Source organism: Fusarium musae, chromosome 7 (genome assembly GCF_019915245.1).
Source record: "Fusarium musae strain F31 chromosome 7, whole genome shotgun sequence".
NCBI lineage: Eukaryota > Fungi > Ascomycota > Sordariomycetes > Hypocreales > Nectriaceae > Fusarium > Fusarium musae.
The window spans coordinates 305789-327912 of NC_058393.1; the positions used below are offsets into that span (position 1 = coordinate 305789).

The 22124-nt window shown below is 50.7% G+C and overlaps 5 protein-coding genes across 5 annotated transcripts; 1 reads left to right on the forward strand and 4 right to left on the reverse strand.

Moving 5' to 3' along the window:
- Positions 1-85: 85 nt before the first annotated feature.
- Positions 86-658, reverse strand: J7337_009254 (uncharacterized protein; the record flags this gene model as incomplete). Its single annotated transcript, XM_044826855.1, has 1 exon — positions 86-658. One exon carries the CDS (start codon positions 656-658, stop codon positions 86-88), a length of 573 nt encoding a protein of 190 aa, XP_044677449.1.
- A 404-nt stretch (positions 659-1062) lies between these two features.
- Positions 1063-1688, forward strand: J7337_009255 (uncharacterized protein; the record flags this gene model as incomplete). The annotated part of the gene is made up of 2 exons (XM_044826856.1): positions 1063-1486; positions 1540-1688. The coding sequence occupies 2 exons, from the start codon at positions 1063-1065 to the stop codon at positions 1686-1688; spliced, it is 573 nt and encodes a 190-aa protein (XP_044677450.1).
- A 10578-nt stretch (positions 1689-12266) lies between these two features.
- On the reverse strand, positions 12267-14062 carry J7337_009256 (uncharacterized protein; the record flags this gene model as incomplete). Its single annotated transcript, XM_044826857.1, has 2 exons — positions 12267-13083; positions 13131-14062. The coding sequence occupies 2 exons, from the start codon at positions 14060-14062 to the stop codon at positions 12267-12269; spliced, it is 1749 nt and encodes a 582-aa protein (XP_044677451.1).
- Positions 14063-14539: 477 nt separating this feature from the next.
- On the reverse strand, positions 14540-15779 carry J7337_009257 (uncharacterized protein; the record flags this gene model as incomplete). The annotated part of the gene is made up of 2 exons (XM_044826858.1): positions 14540-15717; positions 15770-15779. 2 exons carry the CDS (start codon positions 15777-15779, stop codon positions 14540-14542), a joined length of 1188 nt encoding a protein of 395 aa, XP_044677452.1.
- A 4785-nt stretch (positions 15780-20564) lies between these two features.
- Positions 20565-21785, reverse strand: J7337_009258 (uncharacterized protein; the record flags this gene model as incomplete). Its single annotated transcript, XM_044826859.1, has 1 exon — positions 20565-21785. One exon carries the CDS (start codon positions 21783-21785, stop codon positions 20565-20567), a length of 1221 nt encoding a protein of 406 aa, XP_044677453.1.
- Positions 21786-22124: the final 339 nt, after the last annotated feature.

A 22124-nucleotide genomic window follows, 5' to 3' on the forward strand; every position in this document is an offset into this window, starting at 1 on the left:
CGCTCGTCTTGTCGAGGGCCGCAGCCTTGCGACAGTTCTGACTCAATGCCTTGACTCGATTTCTTCTATCCCCACCGACGTCCTCCTAGAACTCGGAGTAGAAGAAGATGGTCTCGCCAGGAATGAGTGCGGGTGAGAGCCGTCCGTTGAAAAACTTGCATCCGACGTAGAATTTGGCTTGGGGGTTGAGCTTCTCAGAGACCGGAATGTAAGCCCGCAATGCGTTTTCGTCACGTCGAAGAATGACGGGGTTTGTCTGCTTCCCCTTTCCTTTAGCTGAAGTGCTCTTGGTAGAAGTCCCTGTGTTTGAGTACTTTTTGGGGTCGTCTCCGGGAACCAATCCCACCTCGACGTATTCCTTGGTGACCTTTCGATCACTGACGAGCTCTGCCCCAGCGGGCGCCTTGGGACATGGAGTTACAGCAGGTCCATGTGTCGACGGCTTGTATTGTTCATTTGATGTCTTCATCCGGCCGCTGCCGGTCTTTGCCTCTTCCCCTGCACTCCAAAGATGGACGCGTTGAAAGGGGATCCGTCCATTGACTTCCACCCGCATCTGAAGATGGTCACGATTCTTGGCAAGATCCCAGTATCCATCCTCGATTGGCTGATGAGATAGAGCCCGATTGGAAGGCCCAGCAAGATTGTTGTCAGTCATGTCGGCGGATTCCGAAAGAGAGTGAAGCCAGGTATGGAAAATGGCCTTGATAAAGTTTCAGTCGGCGGTCAGAATGAGGGAAATAGACCGTTGTCTTGAGTAATTAAAGGAGAGTTGAGTTGTCGTAGTTATGTGGCGAGATGAGACGTAAATTGTCAATGTGGTTTGGCGTAGAGTTGGCGAGAAATGAAGTTGAGTCGCAGTGATTCTTTTCGCTGCAGTCACGTGGCAGACCCGTAACCCAGCAAAGTAAACTGGAGCCAGGAGGCTCGAGAATCAACACACATGTCCCTCTCATAAATTCACAAGTGTGGCTTCTTTTCCCTCATACACACGTTTTCCATATACGCGCCACCACCAGGCGGATTCCTCACTCTTTCTACCTTGAGAAAAGCCCCACGAAGATGGCCCCCCATGATCCGGGCTTTGCGAATGGCGATCTTCAAAAACTCAAATCGCACCTCTTGGAACTGATGCTCGCCTACGACGAAGTTCCCGCTCAGCGACCCCAGGCAAGAGTCGCCAAATACCCAAAGACAACCTCTGCACCATTGTCTGATACCAAGGAGGCCATCATTGAGAAAGTCGATTCAGACATGAAAGCTATCGCAAACAGTATCTTTACCCAGCGCGAAGACTCAAACTTACGTCTTCCCGCCAGCAAAGTCTCAACCGATCTCTACAACAAGCTCAAGGAGATTGTCGACAGTGATCGTGCCTGCACGCAGGAGGATATTGATCAAATCGATTCACTCCTCAAACGCTTTGTCCGTCAACTTGACCCAAGTTATCCATTCCCTGCTGAATCCCAGGACGATTCACTCAAAGGTAAGACTCTTTGCATGATTGTCGCCAATCGGACTATAGCTAACCTTTTACAGGCGGCGAAACGGATGTACAGGATGTCAACCAACCTATCAATGACAATGTCGATGGTGGCTTGGGAACGGAAGATCAAGGTGCTCGGGGCTCAGACTCCCAAGACGAGTCGATGGGAGGAATCGAAGAGCCTATGAAAGATGAAGAGTAAGCGACATTGTCGGGTTCGTATGACAAGGCTTCGGCCAGGCCCAATTGGCAAAGTCTCCATTGCGTATTTTGGAGGAATGGTGGTGCTATCGTACTACAAAAAGGTGTGGAAACGGATAAAGTCATGGGCCATAAATACAGGGTCTGCTGCCTTGACCTTTTCAGTCTTGGACGGTTGGCAATCTCTCTGCCTGTGGTAATTGAATTGTTTTCTAAACTGATTTACGGAAAGTGACGGCTCAGAATTTTAAATGTTGGCGAACAAAGAGCTATATTGTTTGTCTGTCTCCTTGTCTTGACCTGTGTTCACCACGGGCCTTTCATAAAGTGGCTGTGCGAGTCAAACCGTGCACCAAACGACCGAGGTTTACCCGGGAACGAGAACAAAGGTCGACCCTCTGTGCTCACATTTCTTTTCTCCTCAACCATCATCACCACACATCTCTGCTACTCTCTTCACGTCCCAAGCCCACTATTTTCATTGCGTCAACACAATCACTACCGCTACCATATCTGCCAACCAGACCAACTTCACTGTCACCCCCACCCCCCGCGGTGGCTTCGCCGGTGTGGCCAGTACTGCCAGTATCTCAGAGGAGCCAGATCCAAGCGTGGGAAATGTTGATCGAGATGCTCTCTTTGGCTCCTTTTGGATTGAAACAGTCATACATTCGCTGAAACGTTTTCATCGGCTGTTGAGGTCACAATTCTTAGTGCCGACGGGTTGTTTGCATGCTGACCGCGTCAAGCAACGGAAGCCAAACAAGTCAGAAACTCAAAGAAGCCCGCCAAAGACAAAGAAGCGGCCGAAGCACCAAAGGAGGACACGAATCCACCAGAGAAGGTGAAGATACCGAAAAGAAGAACGCGACGACAACTTGGGCACTGCAACATCTGTCAACGACTACGGCGAAGATCATTTCGTAACCATGAGAGTCTCCTCAAAGCACCATCAGCGAAGTATTCAAGCAAGACTTGCTCATGCAACAGTCTGATGTCAAGCGCACGTCGAACCACCACAACAGTGTTGACACCAACGAATAAGTGGTCGTTGGGAACATTCAAACACGACCGTCTAATGCATGAAGAAGGATTCTACATGGCAGTGTCGTCGCCGACTAAGCCGCCCGCATCCACCAACAATCACCACCTTCGCCTCAACATTGTCGAACACACATCAGTGGCCACGTTGATAGCAACAGAGCTGGGGGCCATTCAGCAGCCATCACCGCAGCCACCCTCAGGTGAGCATGTTGTGGTCTTTTCTCCTCAATCATATACCACAACCGTCTCTACTGGTTTGCCCGTCGTCCAAGTCTTCTTTTTCTCATTGCACCCAGCACCACTACAATGTCTACCATCGAGAACAACAACAACGTCGCCATGCCCATGCCGGGTGGTGGGATCATGGCCTGCGCGCACATACGAAACATGATGGCAATGCCACGAGACCCCAGTCCTTTATCAAAATCGATGACACTATATCAGCAAGGACAACGACGCAGTGAACATGCATCATTCTTTCTCCCCAAGAAACCTCGAGACTCGACTGCTACCAACTATCAAGATATTAGATACAGGAAATGAGGATCGGACCGTGAAGAGACTGATATTGCTTACCAGGCGACAAATGAAGAAGAAAACGCGAGGTATCCTCACAGCAAGGAACAAATAGCCTTGGTCAACTTCACTCTTATCAAACGCTTACGAGTCTCTGTACCAGGATTTAGTATGCCATGTTCAAACCCAGGTTACCCCGCTCAAGATTCAGTCCGGCCTCCTGCTTTGTCAACCGATATAAGTGGCCTGTACTTTCTTGACATCATCCAGCTGCGGCCCTTTTGTTGTTCGCAGCTCAATCTGAAAGGATCGTAGTGGCGAGATGGGCATCACCAGTTTAGCACACACCTCGACTACGGCTATGTCTGAAATGGGCACGAAGACGACCCTCTCCCATCCCTCATTGGCAACCATCGAAAGCGAATGTTTGTGTCGCGATCTCAGAGGACGACAGAATCTCAGACATTCCATCATGATTTCACGGCAGATTCTAAAGGCTTTCCCATGCGAAACTTGACTATGCGTTGAACGCGACCTCTGATTACTGGATTAAGCAACCTGGCATTTCTTGATTCTGACCCTTATCGAAGCACTTTCGCTTCATCCTCTAATCACTACACCACCCCTGTCCACAGAGGTTCCAACCCTCCATCGCCTCAACCCCAAACAAGCTCACAATCACCTCAAATCTGAAGTGAATCTTCACTGGCAACCGCTGGTCATCCAGGAATTCTATGCCCAAGGACGATGACGCGAATCCTTGAAGGAATTCCAACGCGGCTCTTCATGACCGAGGATGCTGCAGCACTGGGCGCCTCGCAACTATCTCCCAAGGCTGGCCCAAGAATGACGACTCTCAGAACGTTTCTCTCCGACATCCAACATGACGAGCATCTTTAACATTCACCACCTTTCAGCCCCGGAACGTTTCTGAGCGAGTCTTACGGCCTCCTCTCATGATCTCAGAGACTGAACACAAAGTCTTGCTTTACTACCATCGATGGGGGAAGCAAACCTTGAGTGATACGATGCTCACCTCCACTTTGTTATAGCTAGAGGTGACAATCCGCGGGCCTGATCTGAGGAGCAGGTGCCTCGCTGACCGCATTTGGTGTGCGCTTCCGGCCGTCATAGTCGCGGCAGTCTGTTTGTGGCCCGCCATCGTTGCTTACCGGAGCTCGAGGTGAAGCTCCTTCGAAAAGAAGGAGGAAGCCGACGTTACATATGACACCGACCAGCCGCTTCAGAATCGCGTTTCGTTCGAATGGGACCTACAGCTCCAGGATGTCAAACGTCAAGTCGACACTGTCTACGACCTCTTGCCATCAGCCACCCCAAATCTCCTCTTCCGTTGTCCAAGCCGCGAAATCTTGGATCTTGGTGCCGGCGACAAGGCGTTGATGATGAGTCCTCACATATCGGTACTTTTGTCGCAGTATCGTCTCGCTTCTTTCAACAATTCACATATGCCAGCCTTTGTTTATGGTGCGCCTCGGGGTCGCTTTCTGGTTGCTCTTGAGGATTCTTTGGCGTTCATGGCTGGATTTTACCCCCAGTATTCCAGGTGAGGGAGTGCAATACCTCCTTTCCACGACTATTCATATGAAGGCAGAAGCGGGATTTATTTGTAACGACGCAGTGGCATTCAGCGCTGCTACCGCGACTTGAAGAAAGCCTGCTGCCCTCAGGACCCCTTAAATCCTGTTCGATATCAATCATCCCACTCCTTGACGGACCAACTCTTACAGCTTGGGCGGATGGACACGAATCAGCCTTTGAGTGGACCCTCTGAGCTCACAATAACGGGCTCTCACGGACGAAACTTCTCGTCCATCTCAACATATCCATTCGCGTGAACGACATCCTTGTCCATGTTATGATGGTCGTATCTATCGCCGCTCCTGGGCCTCATCCTGCCAAGTTTGCAATTGACGCGACTATTGGTCCAATGCCTCATTCCAACGGTAGGTTTCATGCCCGGTAGTCTACCAGCCCCAACAACTAAACTAACCTTTCATCTCACCAGACCGATCCTTCAACCACACACCAAGGGTCACCAGAGTTCCTGTATCTTTCCGAAATGGCCAGTCTCCGAGTTTATCCCCCGCTTTCGAAGCTGCCGTGCATGGCGTATGATTTGGCGAATGGCACTCGGTCACAGCGCTTCCTCGAACGGTCAATAGTCATAGAGCAGCAAACGAGGATATCTGGAAACTCATCCACTCGGATCTCTCTGCTTTCGCCGAAGCTCACCACGAAGACAAATCCAGTACCACGACAAGTCTCTTCATTTGACATGCACATAGAACCGAGTTCTGACATTTCTCACCCATTTCTTCTGGTCTACTTCGAAACTGGCAAAAGATTCATGATCTTCATCAAGCCTTGCGGTGGACAATGGAATTCGTGCAGCCCTGTCCAATGACTCTCTACCTAGCTTCCGGAATCCCCATATCACTGAACAGCATCACATTGCGCCTTTCCTGAGACGCCAATGACATAGCGGCGGCTACTACTGGACCCCCAAACTTCACCAAATGTTCAGTCTTCTCCAGGACCCGCAGGCCGCGACTGACTGCCCATGACCACCGCCGTCGTATATTCACGTGTATCAACTGAAAGAAGTCCTCGCACAGCGGACCATTGACCCTGCTAGTGATTGATATGATCTGCCCTGCGAAATTCCTCGGGTAACGATCTTCTTCAATCTTCTTTTCCCTCGATCCTCATCTGGTGGCATCAGTGTCGGGGTCAATCGCTATGACGTCATGGTGAGGGGTGTGCTGGACTGCCACCGCCCTCCCCCCTCTTTCTTCATCCGTGCCACCTTGGCGCCTGCATACGAAGCTTCAACATCAGCACCAGCAACCTCAACATCATGTGAACCAATTCATACGTGGACTATCGTCGCGAAATATCCGCGCTGTACGAAAGGCAATGAACAACAAAACATCACGGTCTCCAGCGTAGGCAATACAGTACACTGCGCTCGAACACACTCCGAAGTTTCCAGCCAGAGCAACGATGCACGGAATAAATGGCATACTCCCCGCCCGGATTCCGGCTGCTCGAACGGCAGAACGACACTCCAACGCGCTACAATGGATTCGATGCACTGTGATCAGTATCGCGTCAGCAAGACTCAGCTCCATGGATCCCGAATCCTCAACCTCGACAACCCAGCCTCGCTAGCATTGACAACATGCACTCTGGTCAGGATCGTGTCAGCAAGACTCGCCTCGACGGTAAAGGCGATAAAAAGCGCCCCTAAGCTTCTAGAAATGAAGAACACGCCGCTCCAAAGCGCCCCAGAGTTTCCAACCAGAACACCAACACACATAATGAGAGTCAGGTCCCCGCCTTCCTTCACTGTCCACAATTACTCAACCGGCTGCCCCTGCCTGGCCCTTCATCCTTTCCGCCTCATCACCACTTTCCTGCCAGTTACTCTGACCCTTTTCACCTCCATCATCTGAGTCCTTGTGATGCTTTTCCGGCGCTGATTCATCAACCGCCTTGTCTTGTTACATCGTGCCCAATTCCCCGTCGAGAATGAAAGACACGCGATGCTACAAACCAACTGTTTTACACTTTAAAGTGATAATATCGAGCTTCGGAGGTGAGCGCAGACCTTTTCTGTATCACGCCAGCAGACTCCGAGTGTGATGTGCAATACATCCTCTCTTTCAGGTCTTGCGATATCAATCGACCCAGATTTTTTCGATCATTTCTGTGCTAACATATCTTTCAGTTTTCGAACTTTCCTTATTTCGCGCGTCAGCAACTGTTCGTTTGCATGTCTTTAATGCGGCAGGTCCGCCGATTCGCCTGACATCCTTCTTCGATCAGTTCGACTCAAGCACCCCACGCTCAACACTTGGCTTGACAACGATCAGGCGTCAATGTCCATTTATTGACAACTATCACCAAGTACGATCCCGACCGGCTAGGCTTTGCGTTCCTGTTTACCGGATCCATGAGTCAGTGGTTCCTGCCCTGAAACAGCACCAAGACCCCAACCTTCTCGCTCGTCCCTCAATGTCTCAACATATCAACCGAGCAATCGGAGGAAACACATTCTGCAAGGGAAAGACCTCTCTCCAAAACTCGAAAACGCATAGTTGGCTATCCAAGCCACTTCGGAAGCAGATCAATACTTCTCGCCGGATCTACCAGTCGACAACAACACGTCTCGACGAATATGACGAACTTCTCGAAGAAAAACAACGTGTGTGGATAGAAGGGGAGATGAGGCCAAAGGGACAGTGAGACAGAGGACAGGAGGGTCTAGTACGAATCGCCTCTAGCAATTCAGCCTCAATTCCTTCCATTTCACCATACTTCCTCACACCATTCATCCTGACGTCTTTCACTCGTACCCTCAACCCTCTTTGACCAGGACACTCTCACATGCGGGCTTGGTGCTACCTCAGACCTGGTTTTCCGACTCCTTCCATCGATGTCCCATATCACGCACAAGATTCTGACACCATTGAAATGGGTTCGAGCTCCACCACACGCTTGCTTACTCCCAGGCCACCCTGGCTGCGTCAATTGCCCCGGGCCATTGTTGATCGGAACTAAAAGGAAAATGTTGTTAGTCTATTGCTCTTTGCTATATTCGGCAGCTGACCTCAACGATAGCCCCATGGACTTTCAGCCAGACGTGGAGCCTACCATCGCTCCTCAACGAGACCCACGGGCCATGACACCACCCAACCGAGGTTTGAGGTATCGTCCAAACTTTTCCATCAATCATACGCAAGGGAACTTTTCACATCGCGTATTGGAACAGTGGGGGAACAATGTCCCCACCCCCAATGGTCCACCGATTGACCTTGACAACCGAGCTTGTCAGGTTTAATACCTTCGAGTCAAAGATCCATAGTACACGGATGATACACAGTCTTTGATACGTTTGCCACTGCTACGTTCGTCGGTGATGGCGATGAAAAGACCTTCCGCAGAGACTGCCAACCCACTGTGAATAATATCTTCCGAACACTGGGCATTTGTCTCGAAAATCTCCAAACCTGCACCCCTGCACCTGTGGCATCCCCCTTGGCGTTTTCCGAGTTTCATCCGAGTCAAGATCTCACCTTTATCCTACCTGAACAGAGTTTAGGTACGCTAGTCAAACTGTGGGACTCTTTCTGCGGAATCTATTTTGGCTTGATGTATCGGAATCTGAATGTCACTTGTTTCTCGGCCCAACTGCCATCGACAATAACATCATCAAAGTCTTCAAAAGCAAAGTTCATTTTTCGACACTTCCTTCCTCCTTTTCAAACATTCGCCGCCTCTCAAGAATCGAGCTGCATTTTTGGGCCAGGGTCGCTGTTCGTCTAATCCCTTCAACCGATGGCGCATCTAGACTGCAGAAGCTCTCAATTTGCAGTTGAGACTTGTGGCTGAGAGCTTATTCCGGCAGAGAGAACCTAGGTCTCAAAGAGATGCCGTACAATGCCCGCGAAGCACACATATTATCGCCGAGCATTCCCCGCTCATTCATCTACCCAATACAATCTCACACTTCCTTCTCAGCTGCCAATACTTTTCATCTTCTTCAACTCTTCCGAGATGAAAATCGAACTCAAGGTTTTACGACTCGATTCCGACCCACAGTGCTTTTATGGATTTCATCAATGGGGGCAAGCCTGTATACATCACTTCGACGAGCGGCTCCTCCAGCCCGGATACTGGGTCTCAATCTTCCAGTAAGCCCATTTCACCCAAGGACGAGATTCCAAGGATAAGACTGAAGTTCAGGACACTTCATCCTTCGACATCCAAACCACCTCTGTCAAGACCAACATCCAGCACTGTAGAGCCTACCGCTCCCGACTATACTTTTGTTGTTGGCATCATCCTATCCGTACTCTTATGGATCTCATCGATTAAGACAAGCTTGTATACAGCACCATGAGGAGCAACTCCCCGACCCCCGACATCGAGCCCGTGCTTTCGCTGCGTATCGCATTTCCTCCATATGCTGATCCCAAATTCCCTTCTTGTCGATTGATCCGCGCCGTCAATCTATGATGGACTGAAATAAGTCCGCCTCCTCCTCCGTGGCTTCAGACCAAGCATTGCCGCATCTAACGCAATCATCCCATTCGCGACTTCAGGGACGATCTTTCTCAAGCTTTCTTGTTCCGAGTGAAATTTCGAGTAGCGAGAAACAAGCCTCGCGTTGGTATCACAAGACTTCCGCCACACCGGCGTCTATTGCTACGCAGACCTCAACACTTTTCCGACAAATAGGGCATCTTTCGTTGTCACGCTGTCTTATTCTTCACACTCGCCTGACCTCACTAGATTGAGGCGATTCTCATCCATGTCCCATTCTCCGACTCCCCCATGTCCTTACTTCACGACATTGCCGACTAAGGGGTGCGTAGTGTTGTCCACCGATTCTCTCGGATGCCTAAATGAGAATCACATACGTTCAGAAGGCGGTGCAGACTCCAAGATCATCAGATCAGTTTGGCCGCTGTACTGCACGACCATATTCTCCATTCCGCATCTTCATACGTCATTCGACCGGGCTTTGTTGTACATCAGCAGCCAGATCGCTACCGCTGACTAGATTGCCAACGCTCTTGCTATTGTCCTTGAAGTCAACCAGGATGTCTCGCTTCATCTCATTTCCATCTTACACACACTCCATACATCCCACACTCCTTCTCAACTCTCGGTACATTTCAAAGCACAAATCTACTTCGACTCTGCAGAGATGGTCGTCGAACTCTAAGACACTGGCTAAATTGTGCACTATCATCTCTGGGCGGGGCCGGACTGGGTTGGATATCTCCATCTACAGCCCACTGTGCCAGATGACCACCTCACGAGACAGTTGAGAGATGGCTATTAATCGCACGCGTTTCAATGTAACTGCATACGTAGTCTGCTGCACGGTTGTTACGTTTATTGAAGGTTTGGGGTCGAATGCAAGTGAGTGAGGTTTTCTGGAACGCACAATTCCAGCCCTTTATGAGCCTTGGAGTATCTCTTTTTACACTCTCAGAGGCGCTCCCCGTTATGCTCTCATATGAATGCCGCCCAATTCATCTCGCATCGTCTCATTGAGAACCTGCGAGTGCATTTATTGAATCCAACACAAGCTCGATCAGACTACCACCGAAGACTCACGAAGCGGCACCGGTGGAATACCGACCTCTCAGGCCAGATCACGGCCCTGCAATAATCGCAGCAGAACGCGTAGGGCCAGCTCAATAGTGCCAAGTATCGAGAAGACTGTCACTGGCTTGACAGGACTCTTCGACATCTGAGCTTGATTTCAATTTAGGTGGTACGGTTCCGCAACCACTACATACTCAACTATCTACGCGGAATTCCTAGATGCGTGAAGACCAGACGGCACCGAGAGCCTCTTGACCGATTATCATTGTATCTAGCCCCATCGACCAGTTTACCACGATCTCGGTCCATGACCTTCACCCATCGCGCTCGAACCCCCGACATACAGCACCTAGCTGCAACTCGCGGCTTCTTGACTCGCTCCCAAACCCGAGAACAAGCCTGCGAAGGACGAGAACAGGGACGAGGGCGAGATCGTTGGCGACGAGGACAAGATTCCCAAAGACGGCCAGGCATCACAGAAGATCTCAGAACAAACTGCCTACCAGATCGTATCCCTCCTTCGATCGGTCAAGAAACACAAGTACAAGATCACCATACCGATCACAACTCATGCTCAGATCCAATTCTCCTCATCAATACATTCCAGTTGCCTCCGTTGTTGCGCCTCAGTTGACAAGAACCGAAACCTGAATACATGCAGCAATAGCCCGAACTCGAGGATCTTGACGACATCATCTTCCTTACAACAGTACGCAGGCTCCGAGAAACTCTTCATACAATGCGGCGGTTGCTCTGCCCCTGGAAGCGACCTCATCTTGGCCAATTAAATCATTGGCGCGCAGAATCAGCCATGTGCATTGTTCAAGCTCGCCCCGGTCCATCGCTTGCGTTTAGTATTCTTTCCCATTCCAATACATCATCGACGAATCAGACACGGTTCGCAATCAGTTGGGGTGACACGAGAAGCCACCACCGCAGGTCGAGGTCAGAACCTCTGAGCTCATGTCAAGCCCCAAGTCGTATCTTCGAACCCCCGGCCAAGGGCCATCTCAAACGCCATCGTTCCAAGGTGGCGGCCTATCCATGGTCCTCGAAGCATATGTCAAGGCGTTAAGGCGCCGAATGCTATCATCCCGACCGAACCGACTTTCAGCAGGACTGTCCTCCACTCTACGTGGATTGCAGAGTCTCTAAAAATACCAGGAAGCTGGATTGCCGGGATCCCATCACGGAGGCAAGCGACCTGGCCGCGAATATCCAAGATTGCTTTTTCTAACTCGTGTCGCCATTGACCATACCAGCCTCTGTTAAACCGATTGTATCCCATCAAAGCATTGCTGGATATTGAACCTCGACACTTGAAAGGCTCAAGAGAAATCAATCTCACTCAGGCACCCGTCAGTCGGAAAACGAGGAGCTGATCACGAGAGAATATGGAGGATTGCCGGGGGGACTCTTATGGTTCAGTGGGGGTCATACTGACCTAGTTATCTTTCCTTCTTAAAGAAAGCCAATCTAGCAGAAGGCATGTCATTGATCTGCATTCATCGTTCACCCTCTTCCGATCACGCCACGGGTCCCTTCTCGGTCCTGCGCGCTCATTTATCTTCCGATTCACCCATCCACTAATCTTTGCTCTTGAATCTCCTGATGCAGGGTTAAGTCTTCTCCGACCTCTGATGAGTTCCACGTCTTACACTCTTACTCTCACCTTCACCTCAGCGCTTTGAAAGGCGGATTTGTGATTGTTACGTTCTCCAAGTCCGGTGGCGATCGTCCTCCTTTACTCTTGATGACCCAAGAACGATTCTAGGTTCTCTCTGCCGGAATAAGCTCTCAGCCACAAGCCTCAACTGCAAATAACACTTCTAGCCCACAACTTAGACATCGATACCACGAGGACTGCCATCTTTGCTCAATGTGGTGTTGGCTGGTTGCCAGAGCCACCAACGAGTGCTCGCGCGAACCGGGACGCCTGAGACGACTGTCTGAGTCTCTCGTTCTCTTCCTGGAGGGTCTTGATGAGACTTGCCTGCTCATCGCACCGAGACACTACAGCCTGCAGGCCTTTACGAAGCTCAGTCTGCAAAGACGTGATGGCCGCGGCGTGCTCAGACTTCAAATTCGCAATTGCTTCGGCATGCTCAGACGCTGCGCTGTCGAGTCTTTCCTCCCAATCCTTATTTATCTCACGAATGGCTTCTACAAGCCGTTCCTTGAAGACCTTATGAGTTTTAGCTTGGTCAGTCTTGACTTTTGCAATCAGTCGATCTCTTTCAGTCTCGCTGGTGCGGATTTGTGTGCTGAGTCTATCTACCTCATGGCGGATTTGCCCAATCTCATCCGCGTGCAGAGCTTGACTCAGTGGAGGCCGAAGGTTTGTTGTGGCTCTGGGCGAAGGGACCTCAGCCTGACTGGTAAACTCACTAGCCGCGGGAATGTAGCCACCGTCCTCCGGGATGTAGGCATTGTCCTCTTGTGTCTCATCTGCCAGTGGCGCATTGACGTTGCCGTCGTCGGAAGAACTACCCCTATCACCGGGAGAAGAACTTCGACGCTGCTGGACACGATGGGTGTCTCGATCAAAGTCGTTCAGATCGGATGGGCGGAGGGAGTGAGAGCGAGAGCGAATGGGAAACCGGTCGATGTGCTGAGCCCCTGGGCTACGAGATCGATCACGCCCTTGCCTGCTTGGTCCGGGTTGATTGGCTTCTTCAGTCTCTTCTGGTATTCTGCTTGACGGAGTACCCTCTGGTAACTAGACAGATGGGAGGCTCACAGGGCCGAATCTCTCGGGCCCCTCAGATATTCGAAAACCTGCTTGCACGCGCGAGCGTCAAAGGACTGAAGCTGCAGCTTGGAAGGGAGTTCGAGGCGATGACCGACGAATTTGAAGGCTGCATAGACGTCTTCCACGGGAAACTGCACCCGGTCATCGGTCAAAGCCAAATCATCAATTGCTTTCTTGATGACTTCCAGGTCTTTGCCCTGGAAAGGAATGATTCCTTCCTGCAATTGAGCCTTTTCGGCCTGCGAAGGCGACTCAGCAACGACAGTCTGCCCGATGCGAAAGAGTACCTCCGAGAATACGCTTCCCCTGTCACCACTGCCAGAGACAGTGTCCCTTGCTGCCTGGTGAATGTTGTGCAATGTGTCAGGCAAGGTCGGACCGGTGTCGGCTCTCGAAAGCCTGGCTGTCAGCTCCCGGATGACTGGGCAGTCATGGGGCCACCGGAGGGACAAACTGACGTTGGCCCTGGCACTGACACGGCACAAGACAGTGAACTTCAAGGCGTCAACGAAGGTGCGGTAATCTCCACGCCATAGTGGGTGAACGAACAGCTTTGCCAGTGTTGCACAAGCAGTCAATGTGAAAAGGTGGCTTGACAGGGCGAAGTCTTTCTTCCGCGCAGGCATGAACTGCAGACTGTTGATCGGGGAGAGCATGATTGGGGGCGCCTGCTTCATAAAGCGAAGACAGAATCGCCATACCTCGCGAAGAGGGTCATCGTTGTTCTTTCTCGTACCAACTTTATCTAAGGACGTCTTTCGCGATGATGTCTCCCAGCGGGCTATCATCCGATCCTCTGCAGTCTGGTCCCAGTCGTCATCATCCACAGGATCTCTGTCACCAATGATCTCGGTGACCATCTCGAGTGTAACCTCGGGATTCTCCTCATGTCTCGCCTGGACGGTGTCCAAGTACAACATTAAACAGAGGGTGTGAAGACGACTTCATAAACGCCTACATTGATAGAAACGACGTTCAAGGTCAATACTTAGTATAAATAAGGATTTCAGTGATGAGAGGGAACTATCACGAGGGACAAGTGCACGAAGCAACTGGTGACTACATTGTGTCAAGGAATAAGGAGTCAATTGATACATTGCATTAAACACACCACCAATCGCTCATATCAAGCCATCTCCATGTATTATGGTGTGTTATCTACCTGATCCTCCCAATAGTTTTATCTCTTTTCTTGCCTCGTGACCAGGTTAGTTACGGTTCTCATCCTTGTCCTCGTCTCGATCAGGCCATCAGGGATTAGTGATAGGCAACTCGTTGACGGGGTCAACCACCCGGAGCCTCTTAGCTGGGCGACTGGGACCCTGCCAGGTGCGTTGATGCCCCTTGCGACGATTCTAGTTCCCTCTTGGACCGGCTGGTGGGGTTCTATCTGCAACCTATTGCGAAGAGCTAGATGGGCGCGGGGGGCTCTGCATCGGCACATCTTCAGCCACCTCGCCGGGCTCGGTAGTGCTTGCATGCGGAGGCCTATCAGACCCTTGAGTAGCGTCTCGGCTAAGCTCTTTCACAATGAAAGGTTCCATCACCATATTTACCAGGACGTGGCCGTCTCTCAATTCGTCGTCATCTTCGACCAAAGGTCCTGCCTCCTCTGGAAATGCAGACGCCTCGATCGGATCGAGATAGTGGCCAGGGGGACTGTAGAACAGCATATACCGATGATGGTCCTCGTCTTCGATCGACCAGCCAGTTGCCAAACACTTGGGTGCCTTCTCAGGGATGATCTCTGCTCCGGATGTTGCATAGAAGCGAACCACATCTTTGTCATTTGGATTGGCTCTCATGCGCACGACTGCTAGGAGGACGTAATGAGCCCGCTCGGTCGTATCGAAAGGATTCTGTCGGTCTTGAGTCTCTCTCCAAATCGGGAGGCCGAAGCCTCGAAGCTCTCGAAATGGGAGTCTCGGCCCTGACCCGGAGTCATACAAGACACGAATGACAATAGGTTGCTGGGGCCTATGAAGTGTGGGCTTCCCTTCTCGTCTGAACATCCCGAAGGAAGTTTCGACGGCCTGCTCAAGCGTCATCTCAGGTGACTGTGCCCGGTTGAGTGTCACCAGACTCGAAGATGCGATTTCCTCGGTGCTTTCGTTGATAATCTGCCAGGTCTCGAGACATACCTTTGGTTCCATCAAGCGCATCTCGTTCTGCGACCAGTATGTATGGTTCATCATCCTGGAGTTGCAAAGGTCCTCGAAAGAAGCAGTAGTCTCAAGTCCGCACTCTTGGAGTTGGCTCTTCATTTTGGCCCAGTCGGCAGTCCTGAGCTTTTTCGTGGACGCGTCCCTCTCAAACATTTGCCATGAAAAGCGAATGATTGGATTCTCTATCTCGGCCTGCTTGAAGTGGTCGGCTTTGGCCAAGCCTTCTGGACCCAGCATGGCATGACTGTGAATGCGTCTCAGAATGGCAGTCATGCACAGAAGTCCGGTACTCTCCGATCCCTTTGGTGCCATCGGGTGGCGTGTCTGGAGGATGATGGAAGCGCTTTCGACATTGTGACTGTGGATGTCGTAAAATCTCCGAAGGTCTCCTTGAAGTTGCTGGTTATCACCTACAAGTTTAATGTAAGCGACAGATTTATTCAAATTGAACGGACTGCTTACCGACAGACATATTCGCGCGTTGTGGTTTTTGATGGGGATGATATATGGTTGTATTTGTAAGAGTCGTTGTTTTGTCTACAGGATCAGTCGCTGAAAGAAGCGGCCAAAGATTTGCGAACGGCCCAATCCTCGACCCCCACCTGGCTGCAGCCGACAATAGCATCATCCAGTTATAGTGGGCTTGGTGGATGGGTCGCCTAAAACTACAGGAGGGGTCCCTTTGGCATTTGAGAGCCCACTCCTTGCCACCCACCCTTACAAGTTTTGGTTCATCCTTTTAGAGAGGATAACCGCAGGTCCATGTCGGCCTCGTTGGTGCGATCAACGGTGCGACCCCTGCCATCCCGGTCGACGACACCAGTGACAACAGTGGGATGATCACTGCCTTTAAAACTCTATTAGTATAATATCTCTATAGGATACAAGTTTGAACTCACCAGGACCCTAAGTAGATAGCTAGATAATAACAGAACCAGCGCCCGACTGCTGCATAGCGCGCATCGCAAACTCGTGGACGACAGAACCATCGCTGGCTACGCCGGCGAAGCCACCACCGTGGGTGGGGTGGCGGTGAAGTTGCTCTCGTTGGAAGACATGATAGCGTGTGTGAGGCGCGCGATGTGAGCCATCGGCTGTAGGGACTATCAACTCAAGATAGCACTCTTATAAGGCATGATAGCGGTAGTGGTTGTGTTGATTGGAAAGATTAGAGGGCTTGGAGGGCGAGGAAACCATCAGAGAGTTGTGGTGATGGTGGTTAAGAGACGAGATCCGAGTACCAGGGAGAGATTATGAACTTGGCCTCGGTAGCGCCCTGCCGATGGACCTTATGAGAGAGGGCCGCCTGGAAAGCAAGTACTGAGTCTCACGTATCTCACAGGCGCTGACAATGACGATTGGTCGGGAAAGTCGGGGATAACAAAGGCTAGGAGTTGTTGATAACATGGCGGGGCGCCTGAAGATGACGGCGCTTAGCAGGGGAAATGTGTGCATCCTCAAGGTGACCAAGGCGTAGGGGCGGGCGTCCACCGTCTTGCAGTCTTCGTGTTGCCAGTGTTCAACTCTTAGTGCTTTGGTCCGGATAAGACAGCCGGGGCAAGGTACGAATTCGATGTCTCTGGTGAATGAGAGTGTGCAGCACCAATTCTCGCTCCAGTTTGACGGGGGAGGTTGGTCCACAGGTGATGAACCAGTCGAACAACTGCGTTGGCCGCCGGTCATCTCACTCATTATGAGTGAAGCCTCTCAGCTGGGTTGGCCGATGAATAGAGGAGCGAGGTGGTGAGAGCCGAAAGAGCAAATAGAGTCGTAATGTTGCCTCAAAGGGGGCGACAACATGTGCTTCGCATACTGATCGATGGAATGAAGTTGAGTTGGTGCACACTGCAGATGCCAGTAGGGGATCAAGAGAGGGGCTTGGTTTCGAGTGATGCGTCGGTCGGTTTGCTTGAGGGTTGCGCGGTAATCATACCTAAGGGTCAGTTAGAATGATTATGCTGTGCCGACTGCTTCAATGAGGCTGTAATGGGAGGTGATGGAAGCGAAGTAAGGAATTAGAATGCGCAGAACTGACCTCAGGGTGTCGGAAGATGAGTAGCATCGGATACCTCTCCTCCTAGCAGGTTGATGAAGTAGCCTACTGCGCTCTCCCTTGGCTTGAATTGACTGTTCAAGACATCGACGGCATGCGGGTCAGGGCCAGACGGCTTTTCTCGAGTCAAATGTAAGGATCTTCATGCTTGGGTGGCAAACATCGATCGGATGTTGTCAGTCGCGAGTTGAGTTCTTCGCTTCTGGGTCACATTCGATGAAACATCCTGATCTCCATAGTGCTACCTGAAGTATGGAGTCTTGAAGTGATGAGATGAAGGTGATCGGTCCGGCCTGAAAAGCAAAAAACGGTTTGTGAGCACCTGATCAAACACAAACACGTAATGAATCCGGTGAGGCTTGGGTGACAAAAGATGGGCTCAAAGAAGCCTGCTGCTCAGCTGATTGCGTTTCCGCTGTCTGCCTCGATCACTTTTCGGAATAGGAGATTGTGACGACTGTCTCGGTTGGTCGTGTGATGTTGTGTTTGTGCTGGCATGGACAGGAGGGTGCGATTGGTCGTTTGGGTGCAGTGCTCTCACAAATGCCACGTCCTCAGACCCAAGCGGTAATTGTATTCGCCCGTATGACTATGTCGAAGTCCCGAATGGCTCATTCTCAATGCGACGTTTGTATCGACGGTTGTGTTATCGGCCCATCAGATTGGCGCTTGTATTGAAGATGAAGATGACAACAGCAGCAAGGTCTGAAGAAACCGGCTAAGAAAGCTCCTCATAAAGTAAGCGCTTGCTCGATGGTTTTTGTTTGGAGGGAGGACAATGTGTAGAGTTGAGAGGCGACGCATCTTGAACAAAGGCAGTTGCGAGCGCGGCGGACGCGTGGGAACAATGTGGGGCAAAACAAACGGATCTGGGGAAGTGGGGAAGTCTCCACAGTCACAAAGGTACAGGGTAGGAGAAGCTCACACCTCTCACATTATATCACTGACAAAAAGACAGTTCTTCATTAATCAGAAGCAATTCTGGTCTTTTAAATGCTCTCATTGAACTTGAAGATTTATTCTGAGACTTTTGATACCAAGTCTGTATTCCTAGCTACTGTATTGACGATTTGGCGCAAAAATGCTCACTTTGACTCTACACCTCGACAAAACACTATTAGATCAAACACATTTCATTGTACAAGACTGTCGTTTGAAATTAAGTAAAGCACCCTGACATCTTGTAAATATATACAGATAGATCAAGATTACTATTTTGCACAGTGATACTTATTGAAATCAATCAGATGCCTCCAATACCGACCAGCGCAGTAATGTCACTTTCTGATAGACTCCCAGCGACAACTGCACGCGTTTTTTGGCGCCACTAAGCAATCAGCATGAGCCATTGTGCTCCTCCACCATCGATTCCGACAAGAGAAGCGCAGCAACGGCAAGGCTAACGCCAATTTATGGACAGAAGCCGCGGCATCAAAATCGTCGGTGAGTCTTCTATTGGGAACTGGTGCACTCGGACATGATATCTCAAAGCGATGCTGGCCTGGGTACCTGGAGCGCTCTCATCTGAACTTTAATCTCTACATGGCTACAAAATTTGCTTTGGGTACGCCTGATGAGACGAGACTGAGAGAGCGACGCGAAGACCTTCAACGTAAAGTAAAACAACAGGTCGTGTTCAGTGCTAACACGAGTGCAGCGAGAAAAGGCCCCCAAGCGGTCACCTGCGCAGCGCTCACGTCCTTCCCGACTTCTCACCAACACGCCGACATGACAGAAATATGAGCCGGAGCTTCGAATAGTCTCGAGGCCGTATTACGGTTTCGCCGAGCCAGCCAACAAGAACCACGGGCCCCGTAACGAATGGACAAGGAGACTATGAAAATAAGGATCCTGCTACCATGAGACGTCGCTGGCGTGTAACGAGTAATGATTCCGTGGACTGTCGACGGACCATCCAAAAGAGCTCGAAAAGGGATTGGGTCAGTCGAAGCCGCCCGGCAATTTCTCAGACGTCCCTTTGGCATCGACATCCACACAGTTTGAATTCGGGACCGCAGTGAAGCACCAGGACTGAATCTCACGGTCACCAGCAAGGCTTGAAACGCAGGCGCTGGATTCATGGTGGTCAAAATTACAGAGTATATTCGGCCTCAAGTTTGCCATCCTATTCGACCAGCCTCACAACCTGACGGATGTGATGTGTCGAGTGGGATCTCCATGGCGATTCATAATTCATCAAGTCACAAAGCGCCTCAAGGGCCTTGGGCCACGAGGCTCGTGACAAGACACAATTTAGTCGCTTCTGACTGTCTCCAGCATCAGCAGGTCACAATCACCGCCTTCTTCAAGAAAGAAGCTAACACATTCTCAAAACCACTCCCTACCCCTCATCCACGATTCACCGAGACCAATTCCGCTCTGGTACCTTGGCGCGATTCCCATTTCAAGATCTTGAGATCGCCTTACGTCTCATCCGAAGAGTAGCACCGCTTGTGGATTAAGTGCACCATCTGCTTGCTCCGGGGCCTCGAAGAAGGAAGACGCTCTGTCATTGAATGAGGGTGCCAGATACGCTGTTATAAAGCATACCAAAATGCTCAACTCACCTCATGAGGCGAAGACCCTCACTTTTGTCCCCTCTCTTGCGAGGTGAAGCCATCGGCCAGAACCTGGCATTCCTCGAACGATCGCTTGAAAAGACAAGGAGATGATAATAACGGAAAAATTGACATGGAGAGACAGCGCCGAAGTTGGCTGCTCTTCTTTCTGTCCAGAGAAGACCTTTCCACATCCAGCATATCAGAAAGTCAACTTGAAATGATTATAAACGTGCACCGTGGGTGAATGAGATGCGTCGCAGTGATGTCCCTGATTTGAAACGTATCTCAGACGACGGGAGGCTACGCCGGAATACTTCACATTCAATAAGCGATAATATATAATTGAATCAATTAAAAGTATCTGGCAAATACAATAATCATAGATAGAGCTGTAGATGTCAAAAGCAGTACAAAACTACAGAGAAAGTGGATAAACACAAAGACATTTGGTTCAGAAGAGAGAGTCAAACGTACTGGTTTATTTGTGATTATTACAAGCCTTGCACTTTATGAATATTATGAGTACTTGGATACACAAACGATATAGGACGCATCAAAAAGCATCATTTGTGGTAGCAACTAAGCCCGGACTCGTGGTCTAAAAAATAAACTCCTTGCCCCACCCGGACAACCGTCTCTGATCTCAGGTCCATTCTTTGATCTCAGTTCCATGAGCGCTGCCAGCGCTTGGTGGCTCCTCCTCCTTGTAGCGGCGATCCGATCCATATCCAGGGGAGTTCTCCTTGACGTTGTAAGCGGACTTTCGGATGTAGAGCCCATTGAAGGCAATTCGGCGGTCCCTGTACTCTGGGACCGATTGGCGAGAGTCTCCAGGAAGCTCGGTGTCAGTTGTTGTCGACTCGGCTTCGGGTGCCCGACGTGGAAACAGACTCTTGAGGCGATCATCGATACGGCGAATCCTGGCGGGTTCACCCTGAAAGATCGGATAAGTGGCTATTTCAGGGAGATTAGTAAAGTCTGTTTCGTCATCTGGCCCCGACTCTTTAAGACCATAGATGAGCATGTGATGGCTAGGCGCATCCTTGACAGACCACCGATGAGCCATGAAGGATGGAGGCTCATATTCGGCGATGATGTTGGAGCCGTAGACCGAGTACGTACGGACATAGTCGTTCTTGTGGTTGGCGTCGTTGAGGCGAACGACCGCCAGGAGTAGATACTTCTCCTCTCTGGCAGCGGCAGAAGAGTTGCCATCAGCTGTGGGGGCGAAGCTTCGGAGGCCGTTGAACTCAATGGGCTGACTCGCATCGGAGTGATAAAGGATGCGGATGATGGGAGGTCTGGCGGTGGTCGCCTCGAAAAGCTCATCGGCAAAGCTTTGCAGAGTTTGGCCTGGCTTTTGAGCAGGATGGAACTCGAGCAAGGTTGCTTGTAGATAGGTGCCAGCTGCGTCTTGGCTATCCATGTTGGCTTGGGCGGGAGGACTGACGACACGGACGCCTTGGTGAGCCCAAAAGGTTCTCTTCATCAGCGACGACTCGCAGAGGGTATAGAATGACTCGTCGGGTGAGAAGCCCTTGGAAGCGAGCTCTTTGGCCAAGTTGTTCATGGACATGGTTGCTCGCTCAATCTCCTCTGGATAATCACCAAATGGGTGCCATGCGACACGCAGGATGGGATTTTCTTGTTCTGATGACTTCACCCAGTTGAGAAAAGGAGAAGCCCCGGGGTGGCCAAGGAGATGAGCGTAGATGCGTCTCAAGACAACGATGAGACAGGCGAGACCAGGGCTAGCGGCGATATCATTCGAGCTGGGAGGTCGTCCGTTAAGGATGAGGAGGGTGGTTCTCTGGCCTTCGCTTTCGTTGACATCATAGCAACTCCGGATGTCGGTCGCATCCATCTTGTTATCTGCGGCAGTTTAGATAATTTCAACGACAAAGAACGAATACATTTTGCTTACCGCTTCCGTTGGAGGTCGATGTTGTGAGGAAGAAAATTTACTTGGGTGGGCGGAGAGCTGAAGTAACGCTAAGTGGGTGGGGTTTGTGCGACCCAAGGTCTGCAACTGACATCTATTCACTTTGGATCAGACAATCGGAGTGGCTTTACAAGGGCAGTGAACCAGAGACACAACCAGTGGAGCCATAAATGGCTTTGCTTCCCGGTCTGGCTCGCCGCCAACCTGTTTTGACAAGTCCAACATGACGCCAGGGAGTCTCTGGAAAAGGCCGTGAGATAA